The following is a 22,912-nucleotide window of genomic DNA, read 5'->3' as shown; positions in this document are numbered from 1 at the left end:
CCATAAGAAATTGACCAATTATAATCGAGTATGAGAAGAATAAACGAATATAATTGGTTAACTCCTTAGGGCTTAAGGCTTACTACACCTATTGTAGATCTGGGGCTCGATTCTTGAATTCATTCGCAAGAGAAACGTATACGCAAGTACTCGCTCTAACAGAAAAGTTGCAAGTTTATTGGTTAATAGCCATACGATAGTCAATAAATTTCCAACTTTTCTGTAAGAACAGAATTTGCGAATACGTTTCTCTTGTAAATAAATTCAAGAATCGAGCCCCAACTGTGTTTTAGGCCGGTATTCATAATCGAATCTTATTCAAGACCCATCTTAAGCACGATCTTGAGACGTCAATGCTGTTATTTCATTGGTTAAGTAAGTCTCAAGTCGGCTCGAAGCTAGATTTAAGACAATTCTTGAACTTAAGATCGGTCTATGAATTCCGTTCTTAAATTTTTAAGGTTGTAGATGGCGCAGTTGACTTTTGATATTTACAAAAAATAATCGAATATCGGTATATCGGACCTCCAAAACATTGGCAATATTTTCTATTCGTGTCATTCGACTCATTCGTAGTTGTTTATGGAATTAAGTTCAAATTAAGTTGTCGTTGATTAGAATTTTGTTTAATTCATCAAACGAATTGATCGAAAAATGGATTACGGCAAGCAACACAAGACTCTTTTGCAAACTATTATACATGAGGGCGCTTTGCATGAAGATAACGGAAAAGAATTGGTTATCAGATTATTCGGTACGTAAACTTGCGTGAGTAAACAATGCAGGAAACTTTTTGTGCATGGTTAATTTATACAATGAACAAACAAATTGAAGTTTTGAGTTATCAATAAATTTCAGATCACAACGATACGACAAAAGTATTAAATGAGATAAACGCACAATTACAACCGTTATATATGGTTATAAAATGTGTGAATTGCGAAGTTACCGGCCAGTTGTATTGGATTTTTGCAAACACGATAGAAGATAAAACTGCCAGGTAACATCTACAAAAATAGGATGTATAAATCAATACAATTTCAACAAAAAGTGACTTATACATTATTGAAAATTTATAGTCTTGCTGCTGATTTTGCTGTTAAAATGTCAAATGATTGTACAATTAGCTAATCTATGTTTCAATGTTTACTACATATCACCTCATGTTTTAATGTTTATCTATAGTTGGAACCTTCTGACAGCTTAATTTTAATTAATGTAACAATTTTTTAAATTATTTCTTCAACAACATTGCCAAATTTTCTGTTATGTTTAGTTCATCAGAAATCATCTTTAGTCATCTTTATAACATTTTTATTTGTATGTGAAATATATGTATATGAAAGAAAACATGATAAATAAACATGATAAATAAAATTGAATTTTTGCAAAGATACACAAAAAAAGTTTGTTTTCTAATGTCATATAATTTTTGTATACATAAAAGTATTAAAAAAAATAATGTATATCAATTATTGAATACATCTATTATTATATCTAAATCTTGAATTATTTTCATAGAATTTTTATAGTTACAATTGATTAAAAATTTTAATATAATATGTATTAGCATAGTATGCTTAAACATACTATATTTTTTAAACAAATCAAAGTATTTTATTTTTTTATTTATCTTTTTAAATATCATCAACTTGTGTTAAAAGATTAATTTTTTCAACTTCTTGTACTGTTCATGTTTCCTTATTAGAAAAAAGAAGAGAAAAATAAGCTGTACAAAAAACTCAATTCTAGGGTATAGAAAAAATCGACAGTTGTCTCAAGCTTTATATTCAATGTTTTTCAGATTACATCCTGAATTCTCACAGGTGGAATTAGCTCTCTTGCGCAATGTATATTCTGAAATTGTTACTTCAAACAATGGTTATGTATCGAGTACACTTTGCCTCAACTTATGTTCAATGTTAAGTGTAAAACTGTCTAAAGCTGATGCTGAACAATTTTTACAAAAGATGGTTGATAGAAAATGGTTATGTCGCAAGGTGTGAAATTTTTACATTGCATAATCTTAATAATAAAATTCTCTCCACAGAAAATATTACAAAGGCATATATTTTTCAGGATGGTAAATATTACATGGGAGTAAGAAGCTTAGCAGAATTACTACAATACTTTAAAGACACCTATGATGGCAATATTCAAATTTGTACTTTATGCGACCAGGAACTCTTTTATGTAATGTCTTTGCGAATATATAAGGCATATATCTCATTTTACAACTTGATCGATTTTATTTTTACAGGGTGAGAAATGTAAAGAATGCTTTGCTATGACACATGTTTATTGCTTGGAAAATTATGCGAGAAATGGTGGTTTAGGATGTCCCAAATGTCGTCTTCCCACATCAGCACATAATCGGCCTAATGGTAATTTTTTATCCTGTCTTTTAATTCTACTTTTTTAAATTATATTTATAATGATTTGATATTACATCAATTTTCTTAAAATTGATGTTTAGTAAACCGGTTTTAAATATTCAAGCATTAATTTTTTAAGAATGGTGTTATTTATAGATAATAACGTTGATTGCATGGACGTTGAAGATGTATCACAGATAGAGATATACGAGACAACACAATCTAGTAGGAGAAGATTAAAACGGAGACACGAATAAGGTTCAATATAAGACGCTACATTTAATTTCTTATTTAAGAATAAGATCTATAAGATAACATGACAACTATGTTGCAAACTAAAGATTTTTTTTCCTACAAAATTATATGGAATAGACGAGATGATAGAATCTATTTTAAAAAAACGAAAATGTGCATAAGATTTAATATAAGATGCTACGTTTAATTCATTCAAAATATGGATATAAGTTCATTTCACAATTCATTTAAAAATATGGATATAAGATAGCAGAACAAATGTTGCACACTGAAGAGAATTTGTTTATTTTTTTATAAAATAATATGTATTAAATTACCAATTATATACAATAAAATTACATTCAGTATAGTACTAATGAATTCTTTATTATGTCCATTTACTGTGACTTGCTTCAAATTTTTCTCTTAAGTACTTAAGACCAGCCATAATGTTATCTTCATTGATGCTTCGTGGCAATGATTCTTTCTTCGCGTGAACGTTACTGCTAGAAGCTGAAGCTGAAATATTTTCGCCAGGAAGAGGGATGTTCATGGCATCTATCTGTTCTTGTTGGCATTCAGGCGTGTATATTTCAGAATATCCATATATATTTCGTGAATAACTGCTGGTTAGATGAGATAGCGGATATGAAACGGTCGTTTGTCTCTGAAGTAGATTGGATATAGTTACAGTGGGAGGCAATGTGGGACCTATTGTACCTTCGGATAATTCATGAGGTCTGTCATTAGTTGTGTTATATTCTGATGAAGTATTTTTATCATTTTGGTTATCGATATCTTTTACGATGGAAACCACCTCATTACTAACAGAATTGTTACTATCCTCACGATTCTGTAAATTGCCATTGGATTCTCGAACAGATTTCTGAGAGTCACGAGTATCTGTGTCATCCAATTCTTTACTTTCTGTATGTGCCGACTGCTCGTCGATGCTCTGAGAGGTATTGTAAAACCCACCACTCATAAAATTAGCGTAAACTGGCCCAAATTCGCTGATTCTTTGCGCTCTACATTTATCTACCCATTCCTCCTGCGACATTACGTGCCAATGATTTTTCTTGTCCAGAAGCTCCCCAAAGGCTCTTATTTTATCCTCGTCGCTAATCTCTTTTTCCCCAGCAGATTCATTGACGCTTGCGGACGTACAATCGTTCTCTTCGTTAGACTTCTCTTTATCCTTTTTAGCAGATTCGTCTTCCTCAGTAATATTAATATTGTCAGTCGAATCGATTAACTTGTTGTTTTCTTGGGCTATCTCCTCCTCTGTAGGCTCCGCTGGCAAACCAGCTCTGATACGTTGTCTTATTCTCGCTGCTTTCAGTCTGTTCTGTTCCATTTTCTCCTTCAATTCCTTGAGCTCCTTCATCTCCCTCTGCTTCCTCTCGGTTTCCTTCCTCAGGTTTGATAAATTTTCCTGCTGCTTCACTCTCTCCTCTTCATCTTGCGAGAATGCATAGTAACCAACACCATGTGTTCGCGCCTCGTCAAACAGTATGTCTTGATAATGTATGTCAACCTTGTCCGCGAGCTTTCGTGTTTGTTCCTCCCATTTTCTTCTCATGATTTCTATTTCAGGTTCTTTCTCCTGAACAGGATACTGATCTTTGTTTTCCTCTTCTTTGTTCTCATCTGCAGATTTCATTATTTCCTGCTTTATCAAGTCGTCCTTCCTCTGCATATGTGGTAGATCCTCTCGCAAACATTTCCTGGTACGTCCAAAACAATCCTGATACTCCACCCAATTTTCTTCTGGCTCTATAGGATATTCTTTCTCAACTGTTTCGTCCACAAATTCTTCGTCGTTGGGCTCATCCAATTTGTTCTCAAAATCGACGAGAAATTTATCGTTATTGTTCTTTGATTTCTTTAATCTCTCATACAACCTTGCTTTGGCTTCCAACATTAATTTTGACTTTTTGTGAGCGACAATGTCCTCCGAGTCTATGGATCTCTTAGTGGTTTTTTCTGTGTCATCCGCAACAACTTTCTTGCTCTTTTTCTTATTTATTAGCGGCACATTAACAGGTTCGGTCTTCAACTTGACCTCATTTACTTCAGCTTGCTTTCTCAACAACTCTGCTTTCAGACCCACCAAAGATGAAAAGTTGACGTTTATTTTCTTTGTCATATTCATTGTTGGAGCGTTCAATTTCAACTGTTACTTCAGTAAATTAGAATAACGTTCTTTGTAAAGGAAGTATTACAATTTTTCGCAAAAATCCAGCACAGATGTGACTATGCAATCAATGTTTTCTCTCTGAGAAAAGAAAAGAAAAGAAAACAAAATATAGGTAAACGAATTCACTTAAGGACATTTCATTTGACAATTAATATTCTTACGTAAATTATTTGACGGAGAATTCAACACATATATTTAATTATATCAATTATATAAATAAATTTCACAACTTTCCATAAATAAGTAGAAAATTAGAAAACACATCTTTCAACATGACAGACGATTTCGAGGTTATATTACACAATTTGACCATAGGCTATATACAATGCAGATTTGTCAATTTGTAGAGAGCGTATGGCATTTATCATATTTATTTACTTTTTTAAATATTCATCCAAACAGCACCCAATAATTATAAGTATTCATATATATTTATTTAAAAAAATATTACCTATAAATATTTTATACATAATTTATATACATAATAAAAACATGCAATTATAAAATTTTTATTTAATTAACAGAGTTATTATAGAATAAATTTTTGTACAATATTTATAATAAGTAAAAAATAAATTAATATTTATAGTAGATAATATTTTATTATATTTTATAAATATTTTTATAAATATTTTGAGATTTATAAAATAAATGTGATCCGTTCTAAGATGACGAAAATATTTATAAAATATTTAATTATTTAAAATAATTTGTAAATATTTATAAATATTTTGTACACTCTTGGCAACTGCAAACTTAAAATGTATCATTATCCTAACTTAATTTTTTAATCATATTTTATCAATTTAATTTTATATATTTTTAATAAATATAAAAAATTATTAATTTAAAGTATTTATATTTTATACAAATAAATTATAATTTATAAAAAATCAACAAGAAGAATAAAATGATACGATCACTTTTAGGTTTCATGCAGTTGGCAATTCAAAATTTTTTGTTATACGGAACTCTAATAAAAGAATATAAAAAAAGCAATTAAGCGACACAGATAGATACAAAAACGAATTTAAAAGAATGTATTTAATACATTAAATTCCATTAAATTAATTGTGTGGAGAAAACTAATTAGCTCCAATTCTTTGTCTAACTAAATATTTTCAATTCCCTTGTAACTTCACGCCTACCAAGCCACAAACAGTGATGTGTGTGCAGCAGCCATCTTGCTTTGGCGCGAGTCTAAACTTTCGAAAACCACGTGACGCACGTTTGAAAACGAAGTCGCACACGTCGCGTCGAGAACGTCTCTTGTGAAATCTCTCCTTCTCGCGCTCGGTGTAAAACTCCGCGAACGCGGTTCTCGATTCACGGATTCACGGGTAAATCGCAACTTCCAAAGTCGAGAGATTCGCCGACGGGCAACGGAAATTGGGAACTGCGAAAGAGGAAGGGGGAGGAAAAAAAAGGAGGCTGGAAGCGAGGAAGGAAGAAGTGGAGGCCGGGTGGGTCTTTCGAAGGACACACGTTGCGATAAACGTACCGACGGTACTACTGAGAACTATCTGCGACGTTTAGAAGCGATACCCGAAAATCTCCACAGCATACGCAACTATAGATTTTTGGTAGCGCACGCATATTTCGGAACGCACTGCGCAGAGTGAAGACGTCCAATAGGGAGAGGGAGAGAGAGAGAGAAAAAGATCAGAGAAGATCCTCGTGATTTTGCTGCGGCTCGACGGTTATCGGTGACGGTTTTTATCAGTCCGCGAGATTGGCTCCCGATTGTGTGCCCAAAAGGATTGTTCGTGTCGCATCGAGGGCGCAGTTGCGCCGTTCGTTCGTCAACGTATTGTCGTTTTGCCGCCGTCGATCGAGAGAGTAGTGGAGGCTGCAACTGCTGCAAGAGCCCACGGAAGAGACGCGGGAGCGTGCGAAGCCGGCTGGATAGATTACGTGCGCGCGCGCGCGCGCGCGGTCGCTCGATTTCACGCAATTTCACGCGAGGTGAGTGAAGCGAGAAAAGTTCGTTGCATTTCTCGTAGTTGATTGCTACCTCCTCGATAATCCCACGACCAGCGCGAGAGCTAGCGCGGCGGCTCGGCTAAAGGGCAAGGCGACAAGGGCGGTCGGCGAGCCGGCGATCTAATCGAAGCTGAATGGCACCGCGCAGGCAGGCGAAGAAGCCGGCGGCGGAGAGCGTCGCGGTCGCCGCTGCCGCCGACGGCAACGCGTCGCCGCCGAAGAAGAGGAAAATGGCGATGAAATCGACGGCAGCCGCGGACGGCGAGCCGAGGCAGGGCAGGAGCCGGCTGGCGAAGACGGCCGCTAAGCGGGAGAATGAAGTAGCAGCCGGCAGCGAGCCGGCGAGTCCGCCGAAGAAGTCACGCGGTAAGCAGCGGAATGTTGCCGTCGCCAGTCCCGTTGCCACAGCTGCGAAAAATGACACGAAGAGTAGGTCTAAAAGGCAAACCAAGAAAGAACCGGAGAATCCAGCGGGCGAGGAGGTAGTCGAGAAGAAGACTCGCGGCGGGAAGACCGCAGCAGCAACGGCGGAAAAGACGGGGGCTAAGGCGATTCCCGCGGCGAAGCCGAAGGCCAGGGCGCCGGCCGTCAGGAAACCGAAGACGACCACGGTCGAGAATGGAGATATTAAGCAGAGCGCCGTCAGCCCGGTGAAAAGGTCAACTCGTCGCGGAAAAGCTGTAGAGGAGAGCAACGCGACGGCACAGCCTGCTCCTGCGAAAGCGACGTCTAGGAAGCGAAAGAATCCACAGCCCACAAAAGCTACTGCGAAGGCACGGGTCACCAAGGAGAAGGAAGAGGAAGAGGAGAATGAAGCGAAGGAGATCGTGGCTAGCAAGAAACCTCGCAGTAGAGCAAAAGAAATGGAAACTAATGATGCACGTAAGTTTCCCTTGAAATTTCCATATCACCAGATTTTCCAGAATATCTTTATCGATACAAAGCAATGTCATTTAAGAGAAGTTCTAATTATTTTTTAGCAAGTTTAATGGTATTTAAATAACATTTCTTAAATACCTGACTTACAAAGATATTCAAGCCTTTTTATAATTTAGATCTATAAAATAATAAAATGTTAAATATGAAATAATAAATGAGTTGACAAAACTTTGGGCTGATTGTTCCAATTTATTTGGGAAGCTCCATCTTATCAGCTATCATCTTTGTTTATTCAGAAAAAAGATAAAGATAGACCATTTACTTGATAGATAAGTTTATTAAGAAATTGGAACTGGCCCTTACTGATTTACATATTAAAACTTTATTAATGTCTGTTAAGTCATAAATTTCATGATTCACCATGTAAATCTAAAAATTTCTCATTCTGTGCTATTTATTTTATATATTGTATATTTATTTTATAAACTATATTTTGTAAACTATATGTGCATTATATATTTATTTTGTAGAAATTCTTACTGTGCCTGTACTTCAGCAATATTGTTATGTATATAACTTTGTTATTTTTAGCTACAATGACCTCCAAGGGAAGATCCAAGAAGAATCTGGCAAAAGAAACTGCTAAACCAGAGGAGGCAGAAATCAAAAAACAAAATGAAACTAAAAAGGGAAATGCAAAAAAAGGTGCTTCCAGACTTAATGCTGTGGCAGAAAAGGTCAATGAAATAGAAGAGGAGGCGGCACCTGAATTGGCTGCGGAAGAAAATGGAGAAACACACACAGCAGAACTTAAACAAAAGAAGAGAAATGCAGGAAAAGTGAATGCAGTGGCGAACGGAAAAGTTGAGACAAAGGAAAAACAGAAGAAAGGACAGATGGTTACTGCACCTATTAATGAGAAAGAAGCGACAAAAGATGCAACTGTGGAGATAACAAATGAAACAAATACATCATTAAAGATAGTAGATGAATACGATACAAAAGATGTTTCCTCCAGCAAAGATGATAATATCTCGCAGAGTGAAGAAGAAGAGAATGATGTTAATAAGAGTGCAGACTCGATCAATAGTGAGACAAAATCCATAGATAATACGTTTAACTTAGAGATACCAAGTAACGAAGTAGGAAGTTCAGAATCTTTACTGCATTAAAAATACAGAACTGTTAAAGAAAAATGAAATGGCAAGCCACAAATTTAAAGAAGAAATACCACAACAATATTTTATATTTGACTAATAGACACACGAAGAACTGCGCTTATATTGAAAAAAAAAGGAAAATGAAAAATAATCTGAATTTTAATGTATTTGTCAAACACTTGCAGCATAAATGAGTCTTAAATCCTTGATCCCTCTGCAGTCAGAGTTTAATGTGATTTCAGTATCGGATCAGATATCTTAATCATTTTAAGGATATTTATTTTTTTTGTGAGAGAAGGATGTGTACTATTTCACACGAAACTTTCACATCATCAGCATTGTGGTATAAGGGTTAATAGGGTGTGATGAAAAAATGTTACCGGAAAATATTTCAAACGAAACATATTTTTTTAAAGATGTCTTTTATCGAAGATGTTTAATATTGAATTTTCAGCTGTATATCGATAACATGTAGTGCCATAAGAAAGTTTGATAGGTCTCGTGCGAAATTCTTGATTCCTATTTGGGCAGCATCTGCTAAAGTCTAAATAAGAAATCAAATTTATTATGTATAAATAATAAATACTTGTATGTATAAAAATAATACTAATTATAATTAATATTAGTATTAATGTTAATATTATTATAATAAATATTGTTATCGAGCAAAAATTTTCTTGAATGAAGATACAGGCAATAAAGAGTTAAACATCTCATTGCTGCCCATATAGGAGCTTATAGTACATTACACATATTTTTCTAAAGGGATAACAAAAATACTTGTAACACACACATCCACACATTGTTTCCATTCTCTAGTCTTATAGTTTTACTATATCTTGCGACATTCTTATTGATAACCATGCACTTAATCTTTTTTTTTTTAACAAGAAAATTTTGAATTTGTAGCTTCAAAATTTTATAAAATAAGGAAGCTTTTTGATATTATAAACAGATTTTGTATTTTGTTTACTGTTAGACAACTACAATTAGAATTATCTTTAAAACTTGAATTGTCTTTGGGTGCGTTCAAATCAGTGAAGTAGTTTTTTTATTTCGCAAATAAACTGCTCGAATAAATAGCAGCTCGTTCATCATTGAACACGAACTAATTTTTGTGCGAATAAATTATATATTAGAAAATATATTTTCACTAATATGGAAATTGTTATTCTCTAATGATGCGTTCGGCTACAAATTAGCTATCTGTTTTGCTGAATTAAATGATCCCATTAATTAATTAATAATCAGAATACTTGTACTTTTCAAAGAAGACTACATAATTCCAGGTGAATTTTGACAACTTTTTACATTTTGTACAATTACATTTTTGGATAATTACATTACAAGCGTTCTGTTAAATAATAATTATATACGTATGATGCATTTACTTCCATTCAGATATTTAATAATGTGCGGTAGGCGTGTGTTTGTTTTTACAAATGTTAATACCCCTTACACTGTATTACTATTCTCCATTATAAACATTTTCTTTTCTCTTGTAGAATAAATCGATTTTGCGTTTATACATGATCTTTCTAATTTACCCTATTAAGATTTTGTAATAAACTTGCAATTGTCTGCTTTTAATCTTCATATTTTCCCGCTTTTACTTCCTCACTTGGGCAGCAAAAAGTGTGATTCACTTGACTCTTATATAAAATAAGATTTTATAAGTAACGTTGAACTACGAACTTAAAACTGATCAGAGCCAGGACGCAAGAACATCCGTAACACGTTAAGGGCTCTATAAACATAAATTTGTGTTTAAAAATAAATTCGAGTCAAAGCATAAAAAACTTCTTAACATAATTTTTTTTTCTTACATTATAAATTTCTTTGTGCGTTAATTTAAATTTATTTTTAAATACACGCCTAGATTTATAGCATGTACTTAATGTAATGTGTTTAAAGAGATGATTTGTGCACTGGTCCCATCTTTGACCTATTTTTTATTAATTTTAATCCGACTGTATTGTTAATTTTTACTATTTTCGGATTGTAACTATGAACATCTGTTATGTCGGGTGTTATTTTCTTATTTTAAAAAATATCAACATTTTAGACAGTGCCATAATCATTTTGTACAAAATTGTTTATTAAATATTTTATTTTTAATAAATTTTAAATATAAGTATAAAGAAAAATTTTTTTCTTTAAGAATATATATATATATATATATATAACTTTCTGTAAAAAAAACAAATCTTTTTAATATTTTTTACTTCAGGATTCAATTAAATAAAAAAAAGTGTTAATCTACAATAAAACAGCTTTGCAACTATGAAAATTCTACTACGGTTGGTTTATAGGGCCGCAGACTCGCATAAGGCGTAGTTTACAATAAAGATTTAAGGTCCCCGCACACATCTTGCATAACGCATAACGTATGTACATAAGCAAATTGATTGGTCCATAAGCAAAGTGCATAAGAAATTCAATCAATCGAATTTCTTATGCATTTATGTTATGCGTTATGCAAAAGTCTGTGCGGGGGACCTTAGGGCCATCACACATGAAATGACATAAGTTGCATAAGGCCGAAAGCAGAGAACGAGACGTAGGTGTCGTAGTTGTAGTCGTAGGATAAGGCAAAGAAAAACGTAAGTTGTAATATATTACTATTCTAGAGTCTAGAATAGTATACTACGACATGTACGACTTACGTTTTTCTTTGCCTTAGGTCCAGTCTACAATAAGTCATTAGTCGTTGGTCGTAAAAAATCTAACCAATCACAGTTGATTTTAGAGAAGAATAACCGAACATAATTGGTTAAATTTCTTACGACCAACGACTCATTGTAGACTGGGCTTAAAGCCTCGTCTACAGAATTCGCAAGCAGCCAGTTGCGACTTGCGACAGCCAATAATTGTCGTGCTTTAACTAGAAACTAGACGTTCATTGGTTGTCGCAAGTCGCAAGCAGCCAGTTGCGACTTGCGACAGCCAATGAGCGTCTAGTTTCTAGTTAAAGCTCGACAATCATTGGCTGTCGCAAGTCGCAACTGGGTGCTTGCGACTTCTGTAGACGAGGCTTTACCCTACGACTACGACTGCGACACCTACGTCTCGTTCTCTCCTTCGGCCTAAGCATAGGTCTGTTTGTTGTCGCTGCACTACTGAACTGGTGCAACAAGTTAGAATAAGACAATATATTTTTTCTCATTCTAACTTATTGCACCAGTACAGCAATGCAGCTACCAAAAATAAACCTCATAACATATATAAGAGCTCTATGCCAATAAGCATCTTATATATATTTATAGGCGATTTTTGGCGACCGTTTGGTACATGTACCAAAGCGTACCAACTGTACCAGAATCAATGAGATATAAGTAAACTTTTATCTTATTGGTTCTGGTATAGTTTGATACATGTACCAAACCATCGCCAAAAATCGTCTAATATAGCGATTTTATGCTGACAACTGATTGGTTCATCCGTCTTATACTATGCATATGCTGGTATACCCATAGGCCGGTATTCATAGTCGGGTCTTATATTTAAGATCATCTTAAGTACTGTCTTAAGATGTCATCAACCAATCACAGAGCCGTATTAGCATCTTAAGACATTGCTTGAGACGATCTTGAAATAAGATTTGACTATGAATACCGGCCATAGAACTTATACTAATGGAAGGGGAAAACTCGTACAAGTGTGTCCAAAAAGTGAGACAGATGGTCTGTTCTTTCTATCTGCACTGTTGCACTGGTGCAATAAGTTAGAATGAGAAAAAATATACTTGTCTTAGGCCGGTATTCATAGTCAAATCTTATTTCAAGATCGTCTCAAGCAATGTCTTAAGATGCTAATACGGCTCTGTGATTGGTTGATGGCATCTTAAGACAGTACTTAAGATGATCTTAAATATAAGATCCGACTATGAATACCGGCCTTACTTTAACTTATTGCACCGGTGCAACAGTGCAGCTAGAAAGAACAGACCAAGAAACTAATAGTCTGTTCTTTCTAGCTGCACTGTTGCACTAGTGCAATAAGTTAGAATAAGAAAAAATATACTTGTCTTAGGCCGGTATTCATAGTCAAATCTTATTTCAAGATCGTCTCAAGCAATGTCTTAAGATGCTAATACGGCTCTGTGATTGGTTGATGGCATCTTAAGACAGTACTTAAGATGATCTTAAATATAAGATCCGACTATGAATACCGGCCTTACTTTAACTTAGGGTGAGAGGTACTACACCTGAGGCCTATGTTTGTCTCTCTTGCAAGCTTCTGATTTGTTATTTCGTCCTCCTCCGTGAATGGAGGGGGACGAAATAACAAATCAGAAGCTTGCAAGAGAGACAAACATAGGCCTCAGGTGTAGTACCTCTCACTCTAAAGCAGGCGCGCGCTAACCTATCGCAATGCTCAGTCCATTCTATGGCCGGTATTCATAGTCGGATCTTATATTTAAGATCATCTTAAGTACTGTTTTAAGATGCCATCAGCCAATCACAGAGTCGTATTAGCATCTTAAGACATTGCTTGAGACGATCTTGAAATAAGATTTGACTATGAATACCGGCCTATATGTCGATGGGTATGTATATATTTTTTTTTTTAAATCGCGCGCGCGGTTATATTTAGTTCCTTCAACCCGAACTTTCTATGAGGGAGCTGAAACACCAGGAAAAAATATATGGCAGTTAGTTCCCGTGCCCCTAATCGTATGTCGATTGTTGCTTGTCGTTGAAGCAGAGTAGAACTAATTTTTGGAAGACGCAAGAGTGTGATAATCGGAGAGTTTATTTAATCGAAGCTAAATGGCACCACGCAGGCAGATAAAACAACCGGCGGCAACGGACGGCAAGCCAAGGCAGGGCAGAAGCCGGCAGGTGAAGGCAAGTAAACGCGAAAACGAAGTTGCAGCCAGCGACGAGTTGACGAATCCGCCGAAAAAGTCACGCGGTAGACAGAAGAATGTTGCCACCAGTCCCGTCGCTGGCACAACCGCGAAAAACAAAGACGCAAGGAGTAAGTCCAAAAATCAAGCCGAGAAAGAACCGGAGGATGTAGTGGTGATAAGCAGCGCGAGCGAGAATGAGATAATTGAAAAGAAAACTCGCGGCAGGAAGAACGCAGAAAAGGCGGGAAACAAAGTGGCAAAAGATAACACGCCAGTTGCCAGGAAGCCAAAAATTACTATGGTTGAAAATTACGACCGAGATCCCGGAGAGAGCACCGTCGGCGAAGGCTCGACGAAGAGATCGACTCGTCGCACGAAAAAAACTGTAGATGAGAGCGACGCGACAACACAACCTATCTCCGTGAAGGCGGTGTCTAAGAAACGGAAGAACACGAATGCGCAGGTCGACAAGGAGAACGAGAGGGAAAAGGCGCGAGAGCGTAGGAGTAGGGCGCAAGGATGGATTTGGCTGTCAGAAGATCTCCCGGCAGAGGAAAGAAGGAGGATAATGATTATGCATGTAAGTTTTTTTTTGAAATTTTTATCTTGTTAGATTTGGAGGAATGTATCTTTGTCGATTATAGAAAAACATTAGTAGAAAATTAGGAAGCAAGAATGTGAGAAATCTCACTTAAGAGAGTTCTAAATTTTTAATTTGTATAATTCAGATCTATAACAAAATTATAAACAAGTTGAGGAAATTTTCTTATCTATCTATTGAGAAGTTCTTATTAATGTCCATTGAAGATTTTTATGACTGTAAACCTAAGAATTTCTCATTCTGTGTTATTTGCATTATATATTTATTTTGTTAAAGTTCTTAATATCTATATTATTTTAGGCACCTATTACTAAGAAGAAGCAGAAGAAAGGGAAGACAGTAAAGTTATGGCTGCCAAAAGATCTTCCAGCGAAAGAAAAAAGGAAGATAGCGATGACGCACATGAATTCTTAAAATTTGCATTTTGTTTGATTTGCTAGAATGTATATTTGCTGATCATAGACATAGGTAGAAAGCAAGATTGGGAGAAATCTCATATTTAAGAAATTTTGAATAAATTCCAATGATATTCCAATATAATTTCTGAAATAAGATTAACGAGATTAATGAAACATTTAGGCCTACCATCTAATTCAGGTCTACAACAAAATTATATAGTTAATTAATTAACAAAACTTACTAATCCATGTTAAAGTTTTTATTAATGTTTATATTAAGCCAGAGTTTGTCACAACTGTATAAATTTTAAAACTTATCATCTGTGCTTTTTGCATCATATACTTTATAAAAGTATTCTTACCATTTGTACTATTTGAATAAGACTATGTACATAATTCTGTTATTTTTATTACAGTGCCTTCCAAAGGAATATCCAAGAAAAACTAGCAAAAAATTCCTAAACCATTGTCAAAGGAGACAAAAATTAAAAAAAGAGAAATATGGGAAGAGTGAACAAAAAGTTGAAACAAAGGGAAAACAGAAGAAAAAATAAACAAGATAGGACTGTTATGTCTGTTAATGAGGAAGAAGCGAAAAAAGATATAACTGCAGAAAACTAATAAAAGAAGTATGGTGTCAGAGATAAACAAAGATACAAATGATATTTCCTAGGACGCGATAAAAGAATGTTATTGAAAAATATTTCAAAGAAAACATTTTTTAAGGATGTTTTTTGTCAAAAATGTTTAATATTTGATTTTCAGCTGTATATCAGTATAACATGTAATGTTATAAAATAGATCTTTTGATGATAGATCTCGTGCAAAATTTTTCCTATTTGGGCAATATCTGCTACAGTCTATAAGAAATCATTTATTTTGTATAGCAAATATTTATATGTATAATAATAATACTAAATGTAATTATGTTAATATATATTATTATAATAAATATTGTTATTGAAATATAAAATTTGAATAAAGACTCGAGCAATAAAGAGTTAATGTCTCTGGTTGCCCATATAGGAGTGTTTAGCATGTACATTATATATATTTTTCTACAGATATAATATTTATGATATGCATATATATCTATGCATTGTTTCCGTTCTTTAGTCTTGTAGGTTTACTTGCAACATTCATTTCTATTGGTAATAATGTAATTGATCGATCTTTGACGGAAAATTTGAGTTTGCAGCTTCATAAAACAAGGAAGATTTACAATGTTAAAAACGAATTTTATATCTTTATTATTAATTATTATTATATTATATAACAATAATTTTGGACAAGTACAATTAGATTTTAATTGTCTTTGGGTATGTTCAAGTCAGTAAAACTTCTCATTTCAGCATATAAACTGCAAATAAGTTCAAGTAATCAATTGTAAAATTTTTTAAACAATCTGTTCACCAAGTAACTGATTCTTCTAGAAATCTATTTATATGTAGATCTAATCACAATTATGTTTAACTGCTCCACGAATATAATTGCGTTTCGAAATCTATTAAAAAAAAAATTGTAATCTTAGTAACTGACTGTATAGTGTTGCCTATAACCATATAATATGCTAATAAAATTATTTACACTTGAAAATAATATATTTCTATTAACATATGGAAATTTTCTTTTTCTCATTACTATAATTAGCTAGCTACTATTAGCTATTTAATTTGCTGACTTAAACACTCCCTTACTAGTTAATGAAACGAATGTTTGTATCTCTTAGATAAGACTAAATATACATAATTCCAAGTGAATTCTGATGAGCATTTGCATATTATGATTGGATAATTACATCGTGTTCTATTCAATAATTATGTATATATATACATACAGGGTGTCCCAAAATATGTGAGTCAATGCTCGTAAAAAGGTAGAAGAGATCGAGATGAGCATAAAAGTCCAATATTGTCTTGGGTTAGGTCCACCAATAATCGAGGTATTAATTTTTCAAATTATGCGAATGAGAGCGCACTGAGGGAAGAGCTCGATTCGCTCGAGCCATAACATGGAAGAAAAAATCTATCGTGAATGTATGATAAGCTTTCATTAATTTACTGTTTACAATTACACGATAGAAATTAATTAAATTATTTGCAGATTCCATACGTTAATTTCTCGATTATTGGTGAACCTAACCCAAGACAATATTGGACTTTTATGTTCATCTCGATCCCTTCTACCTTTTTACATACATGTTTTGGGACACCCTGTATATATGCATTTACTACGATCAAATGATAATAGACGTGTATGTGTTTTTATAAATATTAATACCTTACTTAAAAAATTAATACTTGTTATATTGCTATCCACCATTACATTTTTTGTAAAATAAGTCGATTTTGTGTTTGTATATGATTTTTCTAATTTATCCATTTGTTAAAATATTACTACTGTTTAATAAAAATTAAACGGTAATTATCTCTGCGTGTGAGTGTAATACTGTATGAAAAACAATATATTTAGTATATTTAAAAACATATGTAATCATATTTTCTTGCGCTTCCGTTGAGACAACAAAGTTACTAGATGTTTAGGGACTTTTCCAAGTTTGATTGGCAAACCGATCACATAATTATTAATGCCAAGTCCGCATCCGCAAATCATTATGGATTTGCGAGCTTCGCGTGCTTGAAGATCGGTCTTGCGTTTCCGCGCGGACAGCTCGTTGAGCTCGTGGAGATTGTATTGTGGCGAAACTGGGCGAAACGTTGTGAAGGTGCGTCAAGGAACCAAAGTCTCTTCTAGCGGTACTGCGTTGAGGGTGATACACAAACGAGGAAACAACAATAATTCGTAAGGATGGCTGCGATCAGTCTGTTGAATCCGAAAGCCGAGTTTGCCCGGGCGGCGCAGGCCTTGGCGGTAAACATCTCCGCCGCGAAGGGAATCCAAGATGTGATGAGAACCAACTTGGGGCCGAAGGGAACCATGAAGATGTACGTATCCGCGTGTTCACGTGCCGCGGGAAGAATCTCACCTCGCTTTGGCGAGGCCCCGCCGCTCCGCTGACTCTCCGCGTGTATATCTCAAAACTTCTCAAGATTCCGAATTCGTTAAAAGACGAAAAAGAATGCTCGCGGAATGACGGTTACTCCGACGTCACGTTATTCTCCTTATTAGGAAATGAATCACGCCGATGAGAAAAGGCGTTGACGTTTTGTAGGTCGCTTTTCAATGTAACCTTTTCCTGTTCGGTATGTGAACCAATTGTTTTTTTCCCTTCCACAGATATTCTCAGTGTAAATTTCGCGAAGGCTACATTAATCGATATAATTTTAATTTAATACCTTGTTATGTGCTTACAATAAGTAAGTCGCTAATTTGGAATCATTTGAATTTCCAGGCTAGTTTCTGGAGCCGGAGATATAAAGATCACCAAGGACGGCAACGTGCTCCTTCACGAGATGCAAATCCAACATCCCACGGCATCTCTAATAGCGAGAGCGTCCACTGCTCAGGACGACATGACTGGTGATGGCACAACCAGCACTGTGCTGGTCATTGGTGAACTCCTTAAGCAAGCCGATCTGTATATAACAGAAGGGCTGCATCCTCGAATGCTCACAGATGGTTTCGATCTGGCACGGGCCAAGGCGTTAGAAGTCCTAGACTCTATAAAGATTCCAATTGAACCTGTCAAGCAGAGCTTGTTGGACATCGCGAAGACTTCCCTGCGAACGAAGGTTCATCATACTGTGGCCGACAAGTTAACTGAAATTTGCGTGGACGCCGTACTGGCTATTAGACAGCAAGGCAAGGAGATTGACCTGCATATGATAGAACTAATGGAAATGCAGCACCGAACGGCAGATGACACCACTTTGATTCGTGGTATAGTCACAGATCATGGATCCAGACATCCAGATATGCCAAAAAGATTGGAGAATGCGTACATTCTGACCTGTAATGTGAGCCTAGAATATGAAAAAAGTGAGGTACGTGCTAATGTTGAATGACAAAAAATTTTATGTATTGCAATTAACGGTCTTAACCATTTAAATAATTTAAAATTATCTAGATAAAGATTTAAAAAATATAATTATCTCTAGGTCAGTATTCATAATCGAATCTTATTTCAAGATTGTCTCATGGAATATTTTAAGATGCTAATATTGGTTGATGATATCTTAAGATATATAATGATTCTCGAGATTGTCTTAAATATAAAACTTGATTATGAATGTTGGCCTTAGACAACACATCAAAATGATTTAATTTTAAATTTATTTATATAAAATTATATATTATTTTATCAAAATTATTTTAATAAAAGATAAAATTATATATTATGTATTGTTTTATTTACATAATGTTAAAATGTCGCTGTTGAGTATAACAATTTAGCATAAAAACAGTTTCACATATTTACAAATTTTTATTTCTTAAAAACAAAAATCAAATAATTTAATCTGACAAAAATTGTTACCTTAGGGAATTTGGAAAAAATAACACTACTTTTATATAAGATATAAATAATATACATTTAAAAGGACATAAAAAATAATATATGCATAATATACATAAAATACAAATATGCATTCTATTACTTTATATATAGATAAAGCCATTTCTTCATCTAGATAATTTTATGTAGATAATGTTAAACATTGACGATCAATGATATTAAAGATAATTCTGTGGATTTCGATTTTGTAGGTAAATAGTGGATTCTTTTATAAATCGGCAGAGGAACGTGAAAAGTTAGTGGCCGCCGAACGTGTGTTTATCGATAATCGCGTGAAAAAGATTATTGAGTTGAAGAAGAAATTGTGCAATGGAACGGATAAGTCGTTCGTTGTGATAAATCAGAAAGGGATCGATCCGTCTTCTCTCGATATGTTCGCGAAGGAAAACATTATCGCTTTGCGCAGAGCTAAGCGCAGAAACATGGAGCGTTTAGCGCTCGCATGTGGTGGTGTAGCCATGAATTCTGTGGACGATTTGAAAGAAGAGCATCTGGGATGGGCTGGTCTTGTGTACGAACATGTTCTGGTAAATTTTTGGTACTAATTAATAAAATGAGAACTGTGTTACTTAATTTTAATTGGAAAAATTTTTGGCAAGTTTTTTCTAATTTTTAATTTATTTGTCAGGGAGAAACTAAGTATACTTTTATAGAGGAGTGCAAAAAGCCAAATTCTGTAACCATTTTACTGAAGGTAAACGCCAATAGTTATTTGTATTGATGCGTACGAATATTTTTACTAATGTATTAATATTCCAGGGACCTAATAAGTTTACACTGGAACAACTCAAAGACGCTGTGCGTGATGGACTTAGAGCTATAAAGAACGCTATCGATGATCGTGCGATCATTCCCGGAGCCGGAACCTTTGAGGTTGCAGCTAGTCAAGCCCTTCAACGATACAAGGAGCAAGTGAAAGGAAAGCAACGTTTAGGAGTGCAGGCCTACGCCGAAGCTTTACTTGTTATTCCGAAGACTCTCGGTAAACTCAATACTTAGTAATCTCTGGATTTATTAATACCGTCGACAATGTCATGATTAATCTTTTTTTATTCTTTTAATTTTTGGTTTTAATTTCAGCCGTTAATAGTGGATTCGATCCGCAAGATACAATTGTCAAATTATTCGAGGAAAGCACCACTTTAGGAGAACCAGTAGGATTAGATCTCTCTACAGGAGAAGCTATAAAACCTGCGGATGCTGGCGTTTATGACAATTACAATGTAAAGAAACAAATTATCAACTCGTGGTAAGATATTATCATAATATGTTAAATATTTAGTAATTTGTACGTGTTGCATAATAACTTACGCGGCTAAATTTTTAACTTTCAGCACGATAATCGCCAGTAATCTCCTTCTGGTTGACGAAATAATGAGAGCAGGATTATCTTCACTAAAGGGTTAAATTACAATGCAAATCTTATGGAATTAAAAGTTTAAGAACCACTAATAGTTTTTTACGAAATAAAATTATTAAATTATCACATTCATTTTGCATTATATCTGTTAATCAAATACATCGCTTGTCTTCTAACGTTAATATTTAATAACACAATAATGAATTTTTACATTAAACTTAATAAAATGTTTTCGTAAAAAGTATTCTATTTACTTACAAAATTTCATAACAATGCGAAATTTAAACTAAAAAATGTACAAAATATGAAAAAACAATTCTAGATAAATAATAGGCCTGTTCTTCGTCGCTGCACTGCTGCACTGGTGCAATAAGTTAGAATGAGACAAATATATTTTTTCTCATTCTAACTTATTGCACCAGTACAGCAGTACAGCTACTAAGAACAAACCTAATATGAACGCACCATGTCATGTCTTCAAGAAGGAAGAAAATTGTTACAGATAATTAGACTGTAAAGAAACAATACAATTATTAATTGTATACAAATATATTAAGATACACTGATTTTTTGGTCTTGAATATTGAAAAACCTGCTTAAAATTAACTAATTATTTATATACTAGTCAATTTATAAAAATCAAAAATATTTATTTACGATATGGTACATATATTTACAACTTTAAAAATTACTACTAAACTATTACATATTACGTAATTACAGTAATAGGACGCTTATCAGTCTTTTATTTTCACAGAAAAAAATCTTTTTTACTATTAGACTAAAATCAATACTAAAATCAAATTGATGAAAAATGAATGTGTGTGTGATGACTGGAAATTACACTATAATAATCTGATTGTATTATTTCTGTGTACCTAAATACAATGCGATTTCGTTACTGAAATAATATGTAACATAACTTTAAAAATATCTATTTTACCTTAGTTTCATAAAAATAAAGCATAATAGAATATTTAAATAAAATCTACATATTTATATAGCACAAAAAAGAGAACTTCGTAACATTTTACATTAACAAAAAAATATTACGTGCACTGTTACTCCAAATGTGAATATATATTGAATCGTACTAAATTGACTAATGTAGCTGTGATTTTATGAAAGGTATTAAAAAGTTTTATTTTGACTTTTCAGCAATTTACGGTGTAAACTGTACTGTGTAATCATAAATTTAACATAATTCAAGATTTTTAACAGACAATTCTTTCATATATAAAAGTATCACATCAAACATATATTCGAGACGATACATTTTAAATTAAAACATCCTATGATTTTATGATGTATTAGTTGGTTTGACCTTCTTTCCTAATGTACAACTGTAATCATATTTTTATTTTCAATATATACACGTCGTTTTTTTTTAATCGGGGCAAAAAAATATTAGTGATATTAATATTAAGTTATGATTTTTACAGTTTCAATTAAAAGATGCTTGTATGCTTTTGCTTTTTATCATTACAAATAAGTTTTCAGTATTCGTATACAGAAATTGTGTAACTGGAGTTTTTGCAATTTCCTAGTTTATAATGATTGAAAAATCTTGAACTTCAGATATATGACACGAAAATTATATCTATATCATTGAAAGAATTATTATTGTGACATTAATCCAAATTTGACAGACTAGCGACATATTTAGGATCTTTCCTGATATCTTTCAATAGTACTTTTGGCTTGATATCAATCAATGTCGCGAGATTAAGACAAGTTACCCTCATATTGTGGCCGCCGACCACCATATGCGTGTTCAGCTCAGCGAGATTAATCGGGCTGCTTGGTTTTCCATAATACGAAAATGGTTTATTCCGTGTCACTTCTTCCTCTTCTTCCTCATCCTCTTCGAATTCTGTGTCTGTGTCGTCCGCTGGCGGCAAACGCGGCACAGTAAAAACGCTTGGTCTTGGATTCGTGGATTTCCGCGCGACAGCTTTAAATACACGTGGACCCGGTCTCGCATATGAGATGACCGATTTGGTAGTGGATTTTCTCGCAACACCATGAAGGCCATCGCTGGAATCTCCTTCTGATGTCGAGGTGTCCAAAATACGACTCTGATTTTTGTTCTTCATATCACTATATTCGGTCTTGACATGTTTCGTGATTAAGTTCTCTACGATCGACTCAAAGCCTGATACATTCTTCGAATTCGTTGTGAGACGTGCATACTTCTCGGCACTACATTCGGACAATTGTACTGATATACTGAAATACGGACGATTTCATATGTTTGTGTACTAGAGTTGAACAAGTTAATATTTTTTTTTAAACTAAATTAAGTTAAAGTTAAGTGATGGCTTATAAAATTAATTTAACTCAACAAATTATAATCAAATTAGCTAACATTCCAATAATTTTTAATAATATAT

At 34.0% G+C, this 22,912-nt stretch overlaps 6 protein-coding genes across 14 annotated transcripts in view; 4 read left to right on the top strand and 2 right to left on the bottom strand.

The window, feature by feature from the left end:
* Nucleotides 1–455: 455 nt before the first annotated feature.
* On the top strand, nt 456–2,980 carry LOC105836900 (non-structural maintenance of chromosomes element 1 homolog). Its single transcript, XM_012681258.3, has 6 exons — nt 456–754; nt 859–1,000; nt 1,805–2,000; nt 2,080–2,193; nt 2,261–2,384; nt 2,532–2,980. The coding sequence occupies exons 1-6, from the start codon at nt 655–657 to the stop codon at nt 2,630–2,632; spliced, it is 777 nt and encodes a 258-aa protein (XP_012536712.1). The 5' UTR covers nt 456–654; the 3' UTR covers nt 2,633–2,980.
* LOC105836881 (coiled-coil domain-containing protein 174) lies at nt 2,913–5,144 on the bottom strand. The gene is made up of 2 exons (XM_012681225.3): nt 4,971–5,144; nt 2,913–4,887 (listed from the first exon to the last, which is right to left on the bottom strand). Exon 2 carries the CDS (start codon nt 4,762–4,764, stop codon nt 2,998–3,000), a length of 1,767 nt encoding a protein of 588 aa, XP_012536679.1. The 5' UTR covers nt 4,765–4,887; nt 4,971–5,144; the 3' UTR covers nt 2,913–2,997.
* An 861-nt stretch (nt 5,145–6,005) lies between these two features.
* LOC105836891 (60S ribosomal protein L22) lies at nt 6,006–10,359 on the top strand. The gene is made up of 2 exons (XM_012681246.3): nt 6,006–7,674; nt 8,263–10,359. Exons 1-2 carry the CDS (start codon nt 6,927–6,929, stop codon nt 8,841–8,843), a joined length of 1,329 nt encoding a protein of 442 aa, XP_012536700.1. The 5' UTR covers nt 6,006–6,926; the 3' UTR covers nt 8,844–10,359.
* Nucleotides 10,360–13,456: 3,097 nt separating this feature from the next.
* On the top strand, nt 13,457–16,981 carry LOC105830363. 2 transcript variants are annotated; one of them, XM_028189284.2, is made up of 3 exons: nt 13,457–14,266; nt 14,588–14,884; nt 15,102–16,981. In XM_028189284.2, the coding sequence occupies exons 1-2, from the start codon at nt 13,604–13,606 to the stop codon at nt 14,699–14,701; spliced, it is 777 nt and encodes a 258-aa protein (XP_028045085.1). In that variant the 5' UTR covers nt 13,457–13,603; the 3' UTR covers nt 14,702–14,884; nt 15,102–16,981. The 2 variants fall into 2 exon arrangements, with proteins under 2 accessions (XP_028045085.1, XP_012525094.1); XM_012669640.3 differs by having other exon boundaries at nt 13,458–14,266; nt 14,588–14,755; nt 15,102–16,978.
* Nucleotides 16,982–17,330: 349 nt separating this feature from the next.
* On the top strand, nt 17,331–20,813 carry LOC105830365 (T-complex protein 1 subunit zeta). The gene is made up of 7 exons (XM_012669643.3): nt 17,331–17,630; nt 18,038–18,629; nt 19,351–19,686; nt 19,788–19,853; nt 19,919–20,141; nt 20,240–20,408; nt 20,494–20,813. The coding sequence occupies exons 1-7, from the start codon at nt 17,494–17,496 to the stop codon at nt 20,564–20,566; spliced, it is 1,596 nt and encodes a 531-aa protein (XP_012525097.1). The 5' UTR covers nt 17,331–17,493; the 3' UTR covers nt 20,567–20,813.
* A 335-nt stretch (nt 20,814–21,148) lies between these two features.
* Nucleotides 21,149–22,912, bottom strand: part of LOC105830364 — a 34,095-nt gene continuing 32,331 nt past the window's right edge. For all 8 annotated transcript variants that reach the window (XM_036286335.1, XM_036286332.1, XM_036286329.1 and 5 more), the window contains one exon: nt 21,149–22,748. In XM_036286335.1, the coding sequence (XP_036142228.1) occupies nt 22,151–22,748 (598 nt within the window). In that variant the 3' untranslated portion in view covers nt 21,149–22,150. The remainder of the gene's footprint in view (nt 22,749–22,912) is intronic.

This window comes from Monomorium pharaonis, chromosome 4 (genome assembly GCF_013373865.1).
Source record: "Monomorium pharaonis isolate MP-MQ-018 chromosome 4, ASM1337386v2, whole genome shotgun sequence".
NCBI lineage: Eukaryota > Metazoa > Arthropoda > Insecta > Hymenoptera > Formicidae > Monomorium > Monomorium pharaonis.
Note: the sequence above shows the minus strand (reverse complement) of the source record. Positions and strands in the feature narration are given on the sequence as shown.